Raw genomic sequence first — 22,273 nt, forward strand, 5'->3', positions numbered from 1 at the left:
ATAATCATAAACATTTAATGTCAAAATGTCAAATAAACATTTAATGTCAACTGAAAGCACAAGATAGTCTACAGTCGCTGTCTCTTTGCAGAAAACCGAGCACCCGCTTCAAGCGGTCACCACGTTGGAGACCCCTGAACCGGCCTCTTGCGTGAAAGGTAGTCACTTGCTGAGTGCAAACTATGTGAAATATCTCGTTAGAGTAGACTGCCTGTATTACCAAACGGTGCATAACAGAAAGAAGCCTCAAGCCAGCGATCGCAAAGGTTCGCGACGACTGACGGTGCCTCTGCATGTATGAGCGTCTGCACGTATGTTCGTACTGATGGTTTCGCTTTTGCTACGAGCGCGTTTTGGCACCGCGCTGTGAACTTTAGGCCGCAAAATATGAGAATTTTTGAGTAAACAAACAACTACTGTTGCGCGGACACTATCAGCAGTTCAAAAACAATTTCCTTACAACTGCGGCTTCGGTGCGCATGGCAACTTTGTGATCTGCCGTCCCGACGATTCAGTTTTTTTTTCCTTTTTTGGACTAAATTAGGGTATGTTTCAATGTCATTTGACAAGTTGTATCGCACTGCGTATTGATCGGTCTTCTCAGCGGGCAAATGCCGCTGCTTCTGTTTCTTTATTCCGCGCATTCGTTTCGTTTGGTGCCTACGCAAAACGTGAGCAAATGCAACGCCTTGTTTTAATGCTCCTTAATTATCGTTCCGTTTGCATTCCAGTGAACTTGCCGCTCTCTGTCATAAACAAATTCATAGACCAAAGCTTCACCACTTCGAGATTGCTGGTGGAAGAAGAATCAGTCTACGAGACCAAGCATGTAGTAGCATGCGACGCCTAGGAAAAGAAACTACAGTAACATTTGCCGGACCTGTTCTGCAAACGTCGGCTGTGAACTAGGACCCAACTAGGTGAATTAGGTGAACTAGGTGAATACCGCTATTTCAAGTTCATGTGGGTATTTTGCGGCTGCAACCTGCAGCCGCAAAACAGGATAGTAATTATTCGGCGAGTACCCCAGCAATTTTGGCAGCTGTGTCGTGTCTAACGCCAACAGGGTGGCATCTTTCCCACGTAGATAAATGAGGCTCCAAGAAAATACATGGGGTTGGCCGATGGGCCCATCACGGAGGCAATGCAAAATTTATGTAGCTTATGAAGCAATGCATGCCTCATCAAATGGGAAGTTTGCCCGTCAGCGTCCCGCGTCGGCGGCGTCAACACGACTGATGCAAAAAATAATCGTAACGTGATGGTGTCACCATATGACGTCATCATGACGTCACAGATCGCCAAAATATGTAGCGTCATTATGACGTCACATAATGTGACGTCACATGATGACGTATTCACACGTCCTGGTCGCTTTGCATTGCCTCCGTGATCGGTCACGGAGGCCGTGCAAAACCCCGTTAGGCGCAGAACGCTTTTGGAGGGGGGCGCGGGAGAATCAGTACATCGACTGACAAGAAGAACATGGCTTTCGCCTTCTAGTCATCTTTAACGAATGCATAAGGGACCCTGTGCGTTTTTTAATTTAACGTATCTAAACAATGACCTGCGCATCTGCAGCCGATTTTGTGGACGCTGAGCACGGGGCCGACGATCAAGAGGTCGCATTGGAGGGTTCTGAGATGGCATCGCACGTGGTAAAAGGTAGCGCTTTTACCATCCTGTGGCAGATAAGCATCATTTGCCGGCGGGAAGCGTGCGCGAGCCATCATCTCAGTGCGCGCTGTCTGCTACTCACCGAACATCGCAGGCCCGACGCAGTAACAAAAGTCTTCGTCGCGGAAGTGCTTGTTGCACACAAGACCCGTAGCGGATGGCTACTTGCCGGTTCTTAGCTTCACAACCCATGCTACACGCTGTTTCTTGTCCCGCGGTTACCAGTGCAGGCTGACACTGGGCTCCTTTGCGTAAGCGCGGCACTGCGGCACCGAGCGGTAGAGCCTCATGTTCGTCGCCTTCGGAGGCAGCCACTCTATTACAATGGTTTCAATTGAGTAGAAAATGTGAGAAAACTTCCGAATTTGAACAGACCGCAGCGCATGTGGGACTTGAAACTCGTTTTCAAAGCACGCAGCAGTGTGCCACAAGCAGCCGACGCAGCCGCTGAGACCACGTGATCCTGCCAACCACGTCACGCCGACGGTGGCGCCGGCGTTTCCAGTGGTGGGCCTTGAGGCCAATAGGAACCGCGCTGACCCATAGTGGAGAAAAAGAACTAGGAGACTCACCATCAAGTAGTATACAGCTGCCAGTGTAAGCGATACGGCAACAAAGAACGTTAAAGGGACACCAAAGAGCAAAACGATTTTTCTCGCATTAGTAAAGTAGTATTCCACGATACCAAAAACGCCACACTTGCTGCGAGAAGACGCTTAATAAGCGAGAAAACGCGCAAAAAGAAAATACAGGTGGCGACACCACCTTGGAGTTCCCGCACCATTTGCCGTGATGTCACATATCTTTGACGGCGCCTGCTTTGGCCTACGTAGTTCCTAATCGGTTAAATCGAAGTACATTGTCCTCTGAGGGGGCCAGAGACTTGACATAACGAGTTTGTGGAAATTTCGTCGAGCCAGTGGCGCTAAAATACGTTAAATGCTCTTTGAAATCTTTTACGTCACGAATTACAAAGTTTGGCGCGAAATTTAAAAATGAAACTTTGATATTGGTTTTCTCCTCTAATAATAAACCTATGGTGGTGAAATAAACTATACAAGAGTTCTCCGAGCACACTTTATCAATCTAAACCAATTCATTGTTTCTCTTTAGTGTCCCTTTAAGCAAGAAGTCAGAGAGGCAGTGGGGATTTATTGGATAGCAGCGATGGAAAAAAAAAAATGGCTCTGAGTAACTACCGAAAGGGCAAAAATGAAATAAGAAGGGAGGCATTTTATGCAGGTGTGTGCGGATATTCGAACTTTTTCTAATAGTGTTTTTCTAATATTTTTCTAATAGTGTTTGCTATTCGATTCCATTCGCACCGGAATTTGACCATTCAATGTATATTCGAATTTCCGGAAGATAAATACAGTCAACGTCCAATTTTTTGGACTCTCAAGGAAGCGCGAAATTGTCTGAAAAATCAGGCAGTCTGAGAAAACGAATTCATGCTTTTTCTATTCCGCTCAAGTGCCACAGCCACGTTTGAAATAGCTTTAATGCCTCCCAGTACATTTATCAGGCATTCTGGTGTGCGCCAAGGCTCTTGTGAATACATTTGGTGCCTGCCACAAAGCCCGCTTAACTACGTGCCAACCACCAATTGCAAATTTGTGTCTCGTGATGAGCGCTGCTGATACCAGCAAAGTGCGGAATAGATCATGGCTCTCTCGCATGGAGCGCTTGGAAACGATGATGCAGAACACTAAGGCTGTTGTGGAAGAGCGGACGACTTGTCAAGCTTTCCCCTATGCGCACACGCATATCTCCGCCAACACACAGCATTTGCTGCTGCATGAAGCCAATTGTTATTAGTTGTGTGCAGCACATCGTTAACTAAGCGATGCCGCCACTGCCGGGGTGCTTGCTGTACTGTACACACGCGTTTGTCTGAAAGTGTTCGTGATGCCCACTCCGTTCCTGGCCGCACACGGACGCGGCGATGGCGAGCTGCTTACGTTCGTGAAGGCAACACGTCTGTGCGGCGCACTTAGTGGTCTCGCATAAACAGGCTGCATGAACTGCAGCGTGGCGTGTTTGGGTTTACCAAGGAGGTTTTAAAAAAACTTCTGGAGTGGAGGTCCCCTATACGCGCCCACGCGAGCGGGTGAAGCCTGGGAAACCGGTTGGCAGCCATTTTGCTCCGGGCAAGAGGCAGCGCAGCTTGAGCGCGGACAGCGTAATTGTGAGCTTCCGCGGGGGCGTTTCAGCGTGAGAACTGGATAGTTAGTGTCACTTATTTGGCCGAATTTTTTTGTTGTCCTGCAGGATTGAAGGAGGCAGTTTTTTACACCATTATACATGGGCTGAAGCGTGCCTGATAACACGTAGAATTTGCTTCCAGCATTCCCGAAATGAAGCACATGGAGGAGTTAATAAGTGGTACATAAAATTTTATTCACCCCCGGCTTTTACACAACTTCAAAAGAAAAAAGAAGAATATACAATGTGGTTTATACGTGAATCGATACAGCAACAAACCCAAAATAACTTCAAAATGCATCATAATGCACACAATCACGAAACTAACCGTATGAAACACGCGTCCTTAAAAAGTAAACACAGCAAAAGAAGAGATACGAAAGCAGATTAATTGACTAGCTTGCTGCAGCTCTTGTTTACACTCGTCTATAATTTTTTTCAAAATAACAGTCCTTAATTGTCAGCCGTGTTCTTACTCCGCTCTGGGAGTTTTAAATACGAGGCATTTCTTAGCGAACCTTTGGCACATTCAGCGTTTTTATCTACGAATCTATCTGCCTAGCCACCTACGCCGAGGTGCTCTCATGATCGCCTCGTTTACTTGGTGCAGACCAAAATCGGCATGGGAGGGTAAGAGGATTGGACGGATATGGCTGTCGTATCATGACATGAATAACGGGAAAATTCTGTCGCGTAGGTCGTCAAACCCTTTCCTCCAGACACATGTGGCACAGGCACGTAGGCAAGGGGGGGGCCCGGGGGGCCCGGGCCCCCCCCCGAAATTCGTCCAGCCTTTTATATTCCCGGGCAACTTTTTTTTCTTTTTACCATGAAAAGACTTTCTTTCGAATAATTAGGCCTTGGGCCCCCCCCCGAAAAAAAATTCTGGCTACGTGCCTGATGTGGCACATAGCCGTTTACCACTGGCCGTGGTGTACGGGTATGCGCCACATGTGATTGACAGTTTATATCTACCCAGGAACCGCGAGAACAGACATTGGTACTTTAAATGCGAGAGCGTTAAGAAAAACCGACATCGGCAGCGTTGACCCGACGAATGGAAAGAATAAATATTAAGATCACAGCAGGAATCTAACCCAAGCATTCTGCGTGGCAATCAAGTATTCTACCACAAAGGTACGTCGGGTATATAGACTGGTTCGGAAAAACAGCCTATGCAGGCGTAATGTCTGTGCAACGTCAAGTGTGGTTGTGGTGCTGGCTATCTAATTTTGCAAAAAAGCAATGCACAGTACGTATGTACTCCTACGATACAGGCGTCATATCAGATTAACGTCTGCGGTTCCAGTGTTGGCTTCGCTTTTATAGTAGTGTAATAAACATTACATTTATATTCCTATGTTTCAGCACGCTATACTGAAGCATTGCTCGGCCCAGAGGAATACATTAACGAAAGTTACGTATGATATCCACATGGTTGCACCATAATGTGCACCTAGTTTCGATAATACTGACGTGTGTTTTCTAACGTGAGGGCTGACGTTACGTTGCACCTCAAAGTTACCGTTTAAACGCCAGTGTTGACGTGCCTGGTAAGCCCACGATGTGCACACAGCTACTACACTTACAAAAACACGTTGATCCACCTCGTAACGCTTGGCTCAAAGCCATAAAATACAGCATAGCAGTACTCGCTGACTGCTTCGCATGAAACAGATTCCCACAACGCGTGGGATCTGCCGAATTTTCTTCCGGTTGATTTCTTTTGAAATGTGGTGAAGCCTGATTTTACAGCGAAAGCTTTTATCAAATCACAACATCTGTGGGATGGTTGTCCGCTGCCGCCGCCGGTGTCCGTAACTACTATCGTGCGAAATAAGAAAAATGAAATAAATACAAATAAACAGGCTCATACGGGATTTAAACCCGGGTCCTCTCCATGGCAGTCGAGTATTCTACCACAGAGCCACGCTAGTGACTGGAACTCCTTTGCAAAAACATCCTTACAGGCGTCATGTCGGGCAAGGAATTGCGTTAAATGTGTAATATAGCGTGTCAGAAGAGTAAAATAACGACCAGGCGTCACATAATGCTAATTGCGCAACGAGTGACCGGATCATTAATTGCTTCAAATCCATTACAAAAGGCTCAGCCATAATTCTTCATCCAGGAACCACAGGCAGCATGAACAAAGTTCACATAATGCCTTACAGATGTGTAGCGGCACCTCACTTATCCGCAGAAAGACGAATAATGGCATAGTGATTGCTTCCGTACTTCACAAAAATTATGATTTGCGACGTAGTGGGTACCTTGAAAGTGTACTTGTATTAGTTTCCCCAAGAGAGTTTAGAACGGGCTCTAGAAAGGCCGCTCTTTCAGCTTTCGCTGTGACTGTGCTGCGCGCAGGCCCGGCGTTTTTTATATACAGCTTGGTAAACTTCGACAAATTGTAAATGTGGTTATCGAGTAGATCGCAGTCGAACAAGTGAGACATCCACAACACTCGCTTGTCACCAAAGGAGCGGAGAAATTCGCCACCTGTGGAACTTCCGTGCGGGCTCAAGCGACGACCGACATGTTTTCTGCCCGGAGCAATATGGCGGTCGTCGGCTTCAGCGGCGGCTCGCCGCCTCCACTCCAGAAGTTTTTTTTCAACCTCCTTGGGGTTTACGCATACCACTGCGCTAGGCCACATGCAATACTAAGCAGTCAGCAGAAGGTGCTTATCAGAAGTGTTGGGCACGTTTGCGTTTGCCGCCTGCCGACACACCTGCCGACACGCCTCCATGCATTTCCGGTGCTTATCCGTAAAGACAATGGTCGCACTGCGCCGTGACAGTGGCCCCTTCAGATTTTCGATATGCTTCACCCCATAACACCCAGGCAATCCAGCAAAGCTTCTTCGGAAAAATGTGCAGCGCTGCACAGACGAAGGACAAGAAAGGTACGACCGACTACATGACAACTGAATTTCATAAAAAACATTAGATACGCATTCAGTGTACTCATTCTTGTGGTTCTTATTACACAAGTGATGCTCGTATTGAAAAAAAATGTGGCCGCAGGGAAGGAGGGGGTGGGGGTGCTTGCTCGGTCACTGGCTCTTATTTCAGATCTCCCGAAAAAGGGAGGGGGGCGCTTGCTCAGGTCGGGACGCTTGCTTGGCATTTTACGGTGGTGTACCAACTCGCCCAGATCGTCGTAATAGTCCAGCAAAGCTGCCTTTCAGACTCTGCTACGGACACAAACAGATTCACTCACGAAAGCGCTGGTTTGAACCTACGAGATGACTGGTTCGAACCTATGAGATGATAGACGATGCAGAGGTGGGGGCTTTGATTATTGCCACTTCAGACCTGAAATTTGGGCATGAAGTCCAAAAAATTGCATGCCGAAGAGCTTCAGTGTCCGAAATTTCAGATCTTCTTATACATTGACGTCTATGGGGCAGATAAGGAACTCCGGACTTGAAGGGAGCGCGCCCTTGTCCACCACATCAGTTGGGCCTCCACAGAAGTTGAAGGAGGAGGAGAGGTTGAGGAAATAGCGTCTTTTCCTTTCACATGTAAAGCGTTGTCGACACCACATTGGTTGCACCTAATCATGTAAATAAATGCCATTCGTCCTCTGCATTACCTCATTCTTAATAAGACAACTATGTAACACCAGCACTCTAGTGCTTCACCAACCTAGCCAGAAGAAACGGCTTCATGTTGTTATGTCATATGAGTATGCTTAGAGATCCTCTGCAACTCTTTTTCTGTAATTTTGCCTCGAAGTATTAGAAAAATATTTGAGAAATATTTGAAAAATATTGGATTCAATGCACACGCAAACTTTAATATTCAAATTTGCTTCGCACCGAGAAGTTTGCCATTCGCACAGCTCTAGTAATCATTATGAAATAACCGCTAGGTAAATTAATATAGTAGTAGCAGGTGTGAGTTAAGAGTGGTAAAATACATTAAGTTGTAAAATTTGCTACAACAGCCCTCACAGGCTTGTATATTACGCTTTTAAACTAAATAAAAATAAAAGTGATCAGGTTTCACTTAATATGCACATCTTGAAGTGTGACTTTGTGGCATTGTAGATTTTTTCTGAATAGGCTGTTTCACAGCATAGCGGCCTCACGCCGCAATGAAACCACCTTTTCAGGGCGGTAGCATAGGGCAATATGTACAGTGAAACCTCGGTGATACGATCACAGCTCATACGAATTTCGGGGTGATACGATTTTTTCGTTGGTCCCGGCCAAGGCCCATTGGCCTGCAATGTAATGAAGTACGGTTGTTGCGAACCGATTTTCGCCCAGCGACGCTTGATACGAACGTACGCTACCGGCCAGGTACGAAGAGGTCCTGTCCGCGCTGTCGCGGAAGACGCGCCAAGCACGTACGAGCGCGGGAACGCAAGCGTGGGCATGCGCGTCGCACCGCCAAATCGTCAGAATCACGGTTTAAGGAAAACACTTTTCTTACGGTCAGAATAAACCTTCAGAGACGCGTCACGGTCTCCGAGATTGCGAGCGCGAATCTTTGAGGCTCTTATGTGCCTCCGTGTGACTTCGCGTTTAGATTACAGAGGACATTAGCACCATGCTTTTTTTTTTCTAATGCGTCGACGCGGCCTGCTGTCGCTGTACTGTGTTTACACGTGCCTCCCTCGTGCATCAGACATCACATGAAAGGTGGACGAGGACCGAAAGAAGGTGAGGACGGTCTCGGCGAAGGAGTCAGGCCTCACAATGTCAAAATGCGCGACTGTTGAGGTCGCACTTGTGCGGGCACGGCCGTAATTATCCCAAAAAACATCCTCAATACCTCCGCGATAACAAAATCGTAACATAGGACCGTGGTTCTGTAATTTTGTGGCCTCGATGCATCGCGTCAAAGCACTTGTTTTGTTACTTTTGCTGCAGTACTTCGGTGTCATACAAAAAAGCATACTAAAATTTGGAAGGAGCTACTACTGTCGCGGGTCACAACGCACCTGGTTCATTAAATAAGTACGCGCATACGGGCCGTATATTATGGTATGATTGCCGACATCTAAAAACTTAACCGACAATCATTCAGGGTTCTTCCTGACGTTGCTGCGGCCCTGAAAAAACAATAAATGAAAATGTACGCCAGCTTTCTTTTGTCGCATGCTAATTTTCCATGCTTTCTGGTGATACGAATTTCGGATGATACGAATATTTTTGGTGGTCCCGTGAGATTCGTATCACCGAGGTTTCACTGTATATTTTTATTCATTCGTTTTGAATGCGTCGAAATTTCAAAAAGTTTTTAATCCGTGTCGAAGATAATTACGTTACTGTAATACTCATTCAAATATTCGAAGCGCCTTAAATATTCGCACTGACCTTATTGAAATTAAAAGCATGGGCTCATCTTATTCATGCTGTGCCTGTGGATCCTACATTATGAAGTATGTTTATTTACATCCACCATGGCAGCTTACGACAATAATCGTGCACTGCCAAGAACTAGGACGTGTGTTCAATTCCCATCCAGGGCGGCCACATTTCGACAGGGGTGAAATGCGAAAGCATCGTGTATAAAAAAAGTCCCAGGTGGTCAAAGTAAATCCAGCGCCTCCAACTCCACAGCGCGCCTCATAATCATAGCCAGGGGTGTAGCGAGGGAGGGGGGGGGGGGTTTCAACCCCCCCCCAAAAAAAAAAAAGATTTTCAATTTTGCTTGCGTATATATGCACACACACAGACGAATGCACACACACAGACGAATGCACACACGAATATAATAAAGTATGGTTGAACACCCCCCCCCCAAAAAAAGCATATCTGGCTATGCCCCTGATCACAGCCTGCTTTTGGCATGTACAAGCCCCCGGAACTTCATTAAAGGGACAGTAAAGTTGAGGAATGAATCAGTGTAGATTGATAAACTGCACTCTGAAAACTCTGTTGTTAATTTCACCATCATAAGTTTACTATTAGAGGAGAAAATCGAAGCCAAAGTTTCATTTTCGCACTGAAATCTTCGCGTATGACATCACAGATTTCAATGTGTATTTTTCGTATTTTGGCGACTTGGGCTTAATGAGATTTCCTGAAACTTGGCCTGTTAAGCCTTTGGCCCCCACTGAGGGCAATGTACTGCACTTTTACCCATGAGGAACTGCAGAGGCCCTAGTAGAAGCCGACAAAGTCTATGATGCCGTGGCGATTGGTATGGGAACTTCGAGGTGATATCGCCACCCACATTTCCTTTTTGCACATGTTCTCTTTTACCAAACATGTTCTCGTGACAAGTGTTGTGATTTTGGTACTGTGAGAGAGTAATTACTAATACGAGAAAAATCATTCTTCCCTTTAGTGTCCCTTTAATGAAAGTAAGTTTGCCGTTTGAGGCAAAGACCCACAAGACATTGTTTTCCCCACCTTATGCTGCGGAGGAGGTGGGGCTCCAGCAATCGCGTGTAGGCGTCCTCGATAGAGTCTCGCACCAGCTGTGCCGTCTGGCCCTGCATTTTCACGCCCATGTTGCGCAGGCACGACTCGCAGAAGTGCTTGAGCCCCGGCGCTAACCGCGGCGGCAGCACCAGCTTCACCGTCAGCACCTTCTGAGACTCTCCGCGGTTGATGGCCAGCACCTGGCACACAGGGGTGATGAAGGATTAACCAATGCAACTCAATTATTCGAATGTTACAAATGTCCCTCTTAATTGGCTGACCAGATTGGTTGACCAGTTGTTATTTAAAGATGACTCGCAGGCCCTGAAAGGAACTACGTAAAGAGGGGGGGGGGGCAGACGGACGTACGTAGAGAAACTTCAAACTAGCAACATCAGCATCAACATATTAGAATTTACAGTAACAATATTAACATAGGAAAAAAGAGAGGTGCACAACATGACTTTGAAAGTAGCAGAATTTCAAGCACTCCAACTGAATGAATGATAGGTATTGCAAGTGTAATGTTCAAGTTCTCGTGCTTAATGTTCTCATGCAAGTGTTAAAAGATAGAAAACCAATGATGGGTTACATGCATCATATGAAATGAAAACAGCAAGATTTGATGATTTAACTGATTCAATTACTGACTAACAGGATTATTAGTTTTACGATGCCCGGTCATGGGTTGGCAAAACCATTTAATGCACAATGCCTCCCTTTAGAGAATCACCACCACAGCCCGCACAGTATGATGGGCTCTAACAGCTACATTCTGTTAGCCCTGTACACACCATATATAAGGTTTCTTGTTTGCTTATCATCTCCTCCAAGAGCACATTTGTCACCCTGGCCTACCAAAGTCTCAACAACCCTAGTAGTAGCATGCATTGTTGCCATAATGTCTTCAATGCAATGTCTGCAACGTTAAGGCAACATTCACAAGTTCTGGTAACATTGCTGCAACAATTAGTGCTACTAAACAATTAACATGCACATTGAGACCGCACCGAAAAACATAAGCAATCAGACAGTACACTTGGCAAGCTCCCTTGTCAAAACATTGGCGCTAGCCGGAGGTTGGCAAAACAATTGTAGCTCACTCAGACTCACTCATGAAATATATGCGCACTTAGGGCTCACTCGGACTCAGAATCACCAAAATTTTTCTTAACTGGTCTCACTTGGACTCAAACTGACGGCCCAATCTCGGTCTGAGTAAGTCTGAGTGAGTCAACTTATGAGTCCGTTAGTGTATAATTACCTTTGTCGACCAAGGTGTCAATGCTCCTTAGCACCAATATCTTGCACAACCGGTGCTCTACTTGGAACTTTTTTATTGAAAAAGGCGACTCACACGAGAAATTTTTAGGAAGAACTTCCCATGAAAGAGTTTGTGTGGGTGGATGTCAAAGCACCCACCCCGCCCTCATAACTCATGCCTCTGATCAATAAGTATTGGGCTGACATATGAAAGCTTGGGTGTTAAAGTATGTGTGAGTAGACGTGCGTCAGGCCCTTAGCCGGGGGGGGGGGGCCCTAGGGGCCCAGGTCTCCCCCCAAAATTTTGATGAAGTACGTGTTTTTTACCAAAAATAAATAATAAAAATAGGTGTTTTTTCAAAAAGTGAAGGTTTTCACCAAGTGCCCCCCCCCCCCCCGAAAAAAATTCCTGGATACGGGCCTGACGTGAGTATAAACGTGAGCCGACATAAGACTGATAGAAAAGCTGAAGTTGAGTTGATAGGACTACAATTCGGCAAAAACTGTGGCGCTCACTCAAGAAATATATTTTGCACTTAGGGCTCACTCTGACTCAGATTCACCAAAATCTTCCTCAACCAAACTCGGACTCAAACTCACCAGAATATTGTTCACCCAGACTCCCTCAGACTCAGACTAACGGCTCGATCTGAGTCTGAGTGAGTCAACTCATGAGCGAGCTTGCCGACTATGGTGCCAGCAACATTGCTATAGCTCAAAGACTTTTTCAAACTTCAAGCCTTCAGCTTCCCTTGAATATCCGTCTTGCTTTGAGATACTGTAAAATCTTGTCATTGCATGCCTGCCAGGAACACGGCATAACTGCTTACTAAACACTAGCACACAGTAACCACCACATACAATTTGTATCTCCTGACGTGTGCCGCCACTACCCAACAAAAAAATAAATGCAATACCTAAATTCTGTCTAAAATACCTACTGCAATGCCTTTGCTTACTTTTTACTGACATACAGGAGAAACTAAATCTTGCAGATGACAAATGATACTGCAGAGTGATGATGATAAGGGGCATATTGAAGCTATAATGGGGTCATGTAGACCAGCTGACATGATGGCACAGTCTTTGTTCGACACATCCGTCTTTCCCCAATACATCAGTGCATGTTCATAATAATATGCAATCTGCTACCAAGTGAAAACCACCCCTGCCTCGTAGAAGTGTGGCATCTACCGCCTCACGTGGCCAATCGTGAATCGCTAGTTGTGTGCGGTGTGTCTCCAAGCTCAGTAATTTTGTCGCAAAAAGACTTAAATGCAGTCGGCCTTTTAATGCAACAATTGCAGCATTAAATTTGAAATCAGACTAAAAAAAAAAATCGATACCCTGCCATTTCTCACTAGAAAACTTGTCGATGGTGCACGTTAAACAAAAGGTTGGCAACACGCACCTGGTGAGGCTGCACCGACCGCACGTCTCTGGAAAAGTTGGCGTAGTTGTCGTACTTCTTGTCACAGATCTCTGGCGTGCCGTCGGCGACTGCCTGCCGTTCCAGCTTGGCTGCCGAGGCACTTTTGCTGGCCGTCAGAAGGATGCCAGGAGACTTGGCCCTGGTTTCATGAACACCACACAAAAGATGGCCATGAGAAAGAATAAGAAAAGCAAATAAAGAACATTAATACTAATATTGTTTGGCCACTAGCTGGCCTAGACACTAAGTACTAGGCAATAGATCAGAATGTTTGTTTTAGGTAGGTATAAAGGGTCATCTAATTGTTCTTCAAATCTTTAATGCTTGCAATAATGTACTTCACGTTCTCAAGCTCATTCTTGTGAAGATGCGTTACATTCAGTGTGACAGGTACCCTGCCCTCGCCATAATGAAGGTGCGATTGGAATACCTCCGGCACCTGTCTCACAGCACCTCAATGTTGGTGGCTCAGATTGAACGTCAGGTCCAGTCCCGCCATTGTGTTTTGCACCAATCTTGATCTTTGTATGCTTGAAATCTTTCAACACAAGTGTTTTAATGTCGGGGTCCAACAAGAACTGACGCATGTCATTTCTGTCATGGAACTAACATCAATAAAGGGCATGTGGGTAGTTTAAGAAGACATTCAGGAAAAAAAAACTTTGACACAGCTGCCTGACTGGGAAATCAAATCCCCGATTTCCAGGACTTTTGAGCATGGAAGCAGGATGCACTGACCACTATGCCACAAATGCAAAGAAATCCCTGGGAATCTTAGCCAGCACAGATCAAATGCACAGAAATACCCGATGAAGTGGATGGGGCAGCGCCTTATATCGTAGTCCAATTAGCAGAGCATTGGACGCGTAATTCAAAGGTTCTGGGTTCAGATCCCACCGACAAAAATGGTGAATAGTTCATGTCAATTTAAGTCACGATTAGAAAGACAACAATTAAAGTCCTCTATGCTTTCCCTGGCCTAACTGCACGTTTTATTCGCTTGGTTGTGCCTAAAATATAATCCAGTCCCTCGGAAAAAATTCCCTTCGTTCGTTCAATGTACAAGTAACACTCAAAATACGATAGCGGGGAGCACAGTCGATCGTTGAGTAATCTGATTGTTCATCAAATGCAGCAGCTGTTACACTCGCAGGATTGAAAATTCCAGCATTATCATAGATGCCCACATTAGTTCCACAAAAAACTCAATTACTCATGCACTGCGTGAGTAGTTGAATAAACTCAACTACTCACGCCGTGTGTGCAATCGTATCGGAACGGTCTAAAGCAATCAGCAAGGTTCCGAGACATTCCGATGTGACCTGCACTGAGCAATGGTTACACAAGCAGTAGTCTGGTCACATGAAAGTGCAGAAAGAAGTGCACGGGGCAGTATTTATCTTAGATCCTATTTTCCCACTTCTTCGGTGATGGTCTTCAATATTTTTTTTTATTTCATCGCCGTTATTGCTGAAGAGCGCAATGTCATCTGCGAACTGTAAGTTACCAAGATGTTCTCCATTAACCTTTATTGCTATTTCTTGCCAGTGTAGTCTGAAAAATTTTTTTGTGCATGCAGTGAACAACACTAGAGAGAACGCACCTCCTTGGTGGACTCCTTTAGCAATTGTAACTTTCCTCCCTTTTTCGGGGGGAGAAGCACTGTAGCTATGGAATCTTCGTACACGTTGGCCAGGGTATTAACTAGGCTTGTGCAAATATATTCGAGCGCTTCGAATATTCGAACGAATGTTACAGTATTCGAATTCGCTTCGATTCTAATTTAAATTAGTGGAAATTTCGAAGTATTCGAAATGAACGAATAGGTGTATATTAGTCTGCCTGTAACCCCCCTGTAAAAGTGGTTTCACTGCAGTGGAGGGGTGCTATGCCGTGAATACACCTATCCAGGGGACATCAGCACTGCCGTGAAGCACCACTTCAAGGGTAAATGAACATATAGAGCACTGCACGGGCTCGGGCCTAACCGAAAACCCGGGCCCGGAAGAATAGGTTCTAGCAGATGTCAGCTAACGTTGAAATTTTAAAGACCTTTCTAAGATTTCATATATTGGTCATTTCTGAAGGGTATTTGGCGGCATTTTTCCACCAATATATCAATACCTATCTCCAAAATGACTAAACTATGGACACCAATTCTGCAACACAGTTTTATTTCACGGTTATGTATCAACGCATGGTGGCTGCAGATGGTGCCTCACGAAAAAAATGCTTTAGACCTGCATGCCTGTGTAGCTCAAGAACATACTTATAAAGTAAAAAAAAGATGGAACGAAGACAGCCATGTGTGAGCCGCAGGCCGCCAGCGAGAGGTCCGCGGGCAGCGTGTTCGAGACCCCTGCACTATATAGTGCGAGAGCTGCATGATACTGCCACAACAGCATTGGAATGTGCAGAAATAGCATAAGTCCAATAAACATGTATATTCATGTTTAAAGGCAACGTATATTAGCTTGACGAAATATCTGGCTTGAAATAAGAATCACGAATTCCATACCGGGGGATGTCCCCTTACCTCGAATCATATGCATCCAATGAGTAAATGTCAAGAAGCTTATTCACACCTTTATTACCAAACTGGAATGAACCCCGAAAATAGATCGCAATCACTTCATCCACCTATTGCCATTCCTACCAGTGTAGTCTTACCAGCGTAGGCAACCTTCTACCGGTACAACATCGTTGGGAAGGCATACACCATTATAATATGGAAAAAAAAAAGAGCCCTGTGCAAGCCGTGCCTAACAAACACTGCTGCAAAGTGCAAGGAGACGCCCTACTCAGAGGCATTTATAGATTATATTGAAGAATGGCACAACATTTGGGAAGAGAGAAATGAAGGGATCAGCTGGACAGCTATTTTCATTCTGCAGAGGTCCAAAAAGACATCCTTAACTTGCTCCAGTGGTGTAATTTAAGAACTACGACTGTCGACGCCTTCACATTGCTTAATGCAGATGTGCGCCCCTGTGGCTAGCACAAGCAGTGCAAGAAACTTTAGTGCGGCAGGACATGTGGTGCAACGGCGCATGGTGTGCTCAAGTGGAACCTCTTTATAATTTGATTTTTTGTACAATAACATGCGAACAAATAAACCATAAACATTGCCACAAAAATTTATAGACTATATATAATAGCAGTGGTGTTGTATATGAAAAAGATGCTGACAAATTTGGCTTCTCATACGCATACACTGAAACCTCAATATAACGAACACGGATATAACGAAATATCGGTTATAACGGAGTAAATGAAAAATGGTCTTGCTATACATACAGTGTTAGGAATATACCTTTATAACGAATTTTTGGATGTAACGAAGTTATTTTTGTGTAAGATGTAACTTCATTATAATGAGGTTTGAGTGTATTTCCAAAGTGCACGTGATGTGCGCGGTTCGTTATAATTTTTATCTAGGTTAGTGTATTTACATGAAATCTAATAAATTTGAATTTTTTCCTGTGCTTCTCTTGATTGGCAAGGTGCTATTATGATGAAGATATATGTGCTACACATCCAGAAGGATGCACTTTGTCGTTACAGCATGCTTTAGAGGGACATTAAAAGGAGGAAACGATTGTTGGCGTATTTGCAAATTACTCTTTCACAATTCCAAAATCACCACACCTGCAGCGAGAAGACACAAGAGAAGTGCGAAAACCCGCAAAAAGAAATTATGGCTGGTAACGCCACCACGAAATTCCTGCATCAAACACGTCATAGGTTGTGATGGCATCTGCTAGATCGGACGCAGTTTCTATGATCAGTAAAAATGAAGTGCATTGTCTGCCGAGGGGGGGCCCATAGATTTAACATACGAAGCTTCAAGAAATTTCGACAAGCCAAAGTCACCAAAATACGAAAAATGCACTTTGAAATCCGTGTTGTCACGTGTGAGAACTTGTCGCGAAATTTAAAAATGAAAAGTTGACCTTGATTTTCTCCATTAATAATGAATCTCTGTTGGTGAAACTAACGACATTAGATTTCTCAGACTACAATTTATCAATCTGAGCCAATTCGTTGCTTCACTTTCGTGACCATTTAAATTTCAATAGAGAGAGCAAAAAGCAAAGTGAAGAGAACGTTCTGTTCTCTGTCCCCTCTGTTTTTATTGCACTCCTTATCAAAACCGGACTCATACTGAAAATCACTTTTCTTCTTACAGTATCTGCTACAAAACGCTCTTGATGATCCCTATGGTATTCCTAAAAAATTGGGTACAGTACACCACTGTCGAACAAACGTCCATCATATCCAGTATGTCCTCTGAACTGTTTCCACGGTGAGCCAGTGCAAGAAAGTACAGTACTGTAGGTTAAAGCATACATGCTAGCGAAGCATGCGCCAAGCATGTGCAGATAACTGCCGCCTAAAACGCTCTTGCAGTCGATTCTATCTTCAGGCAACACCAGGGGCGTAGCCAAGGCGGGGGTTGAGGGGGTTCAAACCCCCCCGAAATTTTTCAGTTTTGCTTGCGTATATATACACGCACACATACAAACGCACGCACGGACATACATAAAGTATGGTTGAAACCCCCCCCCCCCCCCCCCCCGGAAAAATTTTCTGGCTACGCCCCTGGGCAACACCACCTAGATTATTGGCTCGGGCCTCTGTTGGGCTCGATCTGGGGTTGGGCCGGGCCGGGCCGGGCCAGGCTGGGTAGGCGAAATTTTTTCTCGGGTTTGGGCCGGGCCCGGGTCTCACTTTGAGTCGCCGGGCCGGGCTCAGGCGGATAAATTTTAACGAGTTCAGGGCCCGGGCCAGGCCTGTGCAGTGCTCCAACATATTACCCTCACATCAATTCATCATTTTTTAAGTTTAAAAGCTCGTTATACCGGCTTATATGCTCTAAGTATAGTAAGTTTTAATATGTAACATATTTTCCAGGTTATCACTTGCATTCTACTGAAAGTCAAATCCTGCTAGTACTATTCAGAGTTGCTGCCACTTCCTTTCAACCAAAAAGAATGACACTTGCAGATGCCTTGTTTCAATTTAAAAATATCATTGTGCAGGTTAGTTGGGTCATGACAAATATTCTGATTTTTCTTCATAATATGTGACATATACTCTTCAAATTCGATTCGAAATTATTCGGCCAAATCACTATTCGCTTCGAATTCGCTTTGAGCCTAAAATTTACTATTCGCACAAGCCTAGTATTAACGTATATATCCTGTACCCCTTGACGCAATGCCTCATACGTCACACTCACACATGCTACAAAACCTGTACAAACTATAAAGCGTGAAAACTGATAGCTCTATGGTTGGCGTGTCACATTCCTATGTGTAAATTCCTGTAGCAGCTTCAGTAAGGACCACCCATGTGACAGTGGGTTTAATTTTTTCACAAGTCAGAATTGACAAGTTGACCAATGGGTACCACAAGTAAAAATTCATGCAGTCTTGCGAAATGCCCCTAAATTTACACAGTGATAGCATAGTAAACTGCTTTTGTATGTGCCTTAAAAACAGCCAGCTGAAACTAGAATCATAAATCTTTTGTTACTGCCTTTATTACGACTAGCTGGTTGTCTTGAAGCTGCCATGGCTAACAAAAGGCACCATCGACGCAACAAAACTGATCTAACTACCAGCTGGTACCACATTTCTCAGGAAGTAACATACCCTGGCAATCCGGAACACTGTACTAGAAGCCAGCTTAGGAACATGAACGTAATATGGAAATATACTATAACGTGTAATGTTTATTGGTTCAAGAGTCAGTTATGACCACAGAGCACCATGCACATGGTGAAAAGTATTACATTCAAGCCTCGATATACAGCTCAGACCACTTATAACATAACCGCTTAAAGTGCAGTACCAGCTCTAATGCGGTTTTTTCTGACTCCCGTTTACCCTCCCATAAAACTCCATGTATATGCATACCACTTATTGTGCAGTCCCCCGAGATGAAAGACCAGTTATAATGTGGCTGCCGGAACATTCTCAGAGATGCGAAGGAGCGAGCATGCTTCTCAGCGGAGATGCGCTGGCAGGGGAGAGAGTGGCGACGGCGTTACGAAGGAGGAGGGGTTGAGGAACAAACGAACAAGGAGTGGGGGGAGAGAAAAAAAAAAGCGCTGTTTGTCTCCGTCGGGAAAATAGCTGCTTCATCGTAGAGCGCAGATATCGTGCGCACAACCTCAATTCCCCCGCAAATAACAATGCTTTGAGACGCAATTGAGCCATGCCCCTTTGCCACCAACAGGCGGACCTACAAGCTTGAAAGACTTTTTCAGGATAGTTGCCGCGGCTGTTCTCCCGACCGCGAAGCGAAACTTCGTTTCACCTGTGATGCCCTCGGTTTAGCTCGCGAGTGCGATCTCTTCTACGCCTGATCTCCGTGTTGTCTAGGGCAAGCTTCTCGCGACGACATACCAAGTTGCAACGCGCACGCTAGGCCTAACGAGCGCTAGCTGCCATGTCGGCGGCCGCGGACTACAGAAGTTGTGGTTTGGTGCCGAGTCAATGAAACATTCTGCAGTTGTAGCATTTAGAAGGGGTGACTTGCATCTTTAACGAAAACGCGGGCGTGCGTGTGAAACACTCGAGTGGTGGTTTGTGGTAGCCACCGTTTTCGACATCGCGCATGCGCAGTGTGTTACCGTGGCGACTTCCCGTGACGGCGCATTTTTTCCGCGTTCGTTATGTAGGCACCGCAGGTCCGCGGATGCTGACCGTTCAACATTTTCAAATGTAAGCAGATGCAAAGTTACGTCCCAGTCGCATGCCTCGATAGTCGGAATCGTGCGCCTGTCTGTTGGTCATGTTTTGCACGCGTGCAACCTTTCAAAAATGTTGTTTTGGTTATAGTGCGGTACCGCTTATGGTACGGATATTCGCAACTCCGGAGACTTACGTTATAAGTGGTCCATGCTGTAATGAACTTCACTATAACAAAATTCTTGATATAACAAAGTTAAATATATCTCTTTATGACTGCTTGTCCATAGAACACTTCATATTTTTAACTTCAACACTACGAAACATGTTTAATTTTTTATCCATGCTTTCAATATAGGCACTAATCTTGTTGCTGCTAACACATTAAAGGGGTAATGACACCTTTTTTCGAAGGCGAGTTTACTCTGCCATACAAATCTCCTGTATGCAGAGACGTCTCTGAGCAAGTGTGAAGCTCAGCAAATGCTGATAAGATATTTTAATGTCGTAATAAAGTCAATTTTTCTATGGCGATCCTACTGACATCGACACTAGCTCGACGTCAGGCTACAGTGCAAAGTCTGGTGACTTCACGCAGCAGTCTGGCTAGTTATGATGACGTTAGGTACCAAAACTTCCAAGATGGCCGCTTGTGCGTCATCAAAACTTCCAAAATGGCCGCTTGTGCGTCACCAACGGAGCCACGGTGCGGAGCGGCCGTGGAAACGTCACTATATGTTGTGCGAGCACGTGACGAGAAGCTCTTACCGTGTTGTGACGTCAGGGTACAGTAGGAACCGAAACTAGCTTTTAAAAACATACTGCAATTTCTTTCTCAGGGTGCACTCGCACTTAGTACTACCTTTTCTAGGCTCTTGAGGGCTTGACCTTTCATTTGACGCAAAAAAACGATAACTGAAAATATTCGTGTCAGTACCCCTTTAAGGCAATTAATTGAAACATCTGCTGGTGCAAGTAGTCAAATCATGCAGTTTTTTTTTTTTTTTTGCAAAAGTATCCTTCAAATGGTGCAACAAAGCAGCCTCGGAGGTGAAGCAGCATCTGTTATGGCTTTATTTCTGCAGTGCCCGCCACTATTTAACTGTACCCGTACTAGACGACTAAAAAATCCACCGTTTCAACACAACCCGCAGCTGTGATTTCAAATGATACAGACTTTGAATGAAACAAACATTTTCCATCGGATTATGGTGATCCATTGTAATGAGAAGAGACTTGTGTGTCAGATTAAAAATGGTATTTTTCACAAGCGCTTCTTGACACCTCCGATTCCAACCGATTAAAAACACAGCCAAAACGAAGCAAATCTCCATGTAATGGTTACTAATAAAATTAGGACAATAATGAGAGCATGAAAAATACACGCTACGTAGTATAGTACTTACATGTTGGCCAAGTAGTCAAGGACCGTCCTGTCCTTGGAGAGGACGTCGGCAAGGATGTGCTGCCAACCGAGCAGAACCTCTTTGGCCGACTGCAACCCTGGAATGTAATTTACTCATTCTAGTTCTTAAGAAAATCCAGCGTGCCCAATTCGGGCCCCGCAGGAGCTATGAAAATGCATTAAAAAACTAGCAAGGAGATAAACCACATAGGATCAAAATTATACAGTTAGAGTGCACTGAAGAAAAAAAAATCCACAGCATATCCACGGGGTGAATGATGATGAGTGGGGCGAAGCTCCGGAGGGAATTATCGGTAAACCATGAATACTCCGAGCAAAAGTGAAAGCGCGCCAACAGCGAGCGGATTTTATTACAACGGTCCCCCTAGCATACGTCGTCGCACTAAATTGAACGATTGCCTTCCACCAATGACACGTGCCATATGTGAATCTACCGTGAATTCTGCCCAGTACATCATCAACGACGTGAGATCGGGTGCGTTTATACTAAAAGGTCGATGAGAGTCATGGCAACTTGCAGCTCACTTTAATTTTACATGTACACTGTGAAGTTTTATTGTTTAATCACGCGCAGGAGAAATCTCACACAGGCACTACCTTGGCGCACAAAATCAAGTGCCTATATATACGGGGTGGTCAGTGAATGGTTGTGCAGCGCGAGCAGTCGGTTTTTTCAATCAAGAAACTCGCTAGCAGACGCTGCCTGTGTCGGCCTCGCGAGGCGAGAGAGAGGGGGGAGGGGGGACTAGAGCACGCATCTGCAACGCAGCGAGCGCCTCCGCGCCATCTAGGGATCTTTCTGAGAACTAGAGGTGGCTACGACTGCGCCATCTAGTGAACACTCCAAGAACTAGAGGTGGCTACCTACTACTACTACTACTACTACTACTACTACTACTACTACTACTACTACTACTACTACTACTACTACTACTACTACTACTACTACAACATACTACAGAGGAGGGAGAGACCCACACCCAAAGAAGCTTCGCCCCTAAGAAAGACGTTTTCTAGTTTTGGGGGAAGGTAACTGCTGCCCCTAAAGCTAGGAAACGTTATCAACTTTTGAAAAGGAAATCAACTTTTCAAAGAGAAAATTGACAGCCACCTGTTTTGTAGCACACAGCTACAAGGAAATTCATGTGGATTTCTTGAAAACAAGCAAAAAATTGAAAAGAGGCAAA

The 22,273-nt window shown here is 45.0% G+C and overlaps 1 protein-coding gene across 1 annotated transcript in view; it reads right to left on the reverse strand.

The window, feature by feature from the left end:
• LOC119395813 (S1 RNA-binding domain-containing protein 1-like) overlaps positions 1-22,273 on the reverse strand; it is a 95,384-nt gene that overhangs the window by 52,453 nt on the left and 20,658 nt on the right. Inside the window, exons 7-9 of the mRNA XM_037662818.2 lie at positions 21,067-21,163; positions 12,942-13,101; positions 10,256-10,467 (exon numbers count right to left, since the gene is read on the reverse strand). Of these exons, the coding sequence (XP_037518746.1) occupies positions 10,256-10,467; positions 12,942-13,101; positions 21,067-21,163 (469 nt within the window). The remainder of the gene's footprint in view (positions 1-10,255; positions 10,468-12,941; positions 13,102-21,066; positions 21,164-22,273) is intronic.

The sequence above is a fragment of the Rhipicephalus sanguineus genome, chromosome 6 (genome assembly GCF_013339695.2).
Source record: "Rhipicephalus sanguineus isolate Rsan-2018 chromosome 6, BIME_Rsan_1.4, whole genome shotgun sequence".
Classification (NCBI taxonomy): Eukaryota; Metazoa; Arthropoda; class Arachnida; order Ixodida; family Ixodidae; genus Rhipicephalus; species Rhipicephalus sanguineus.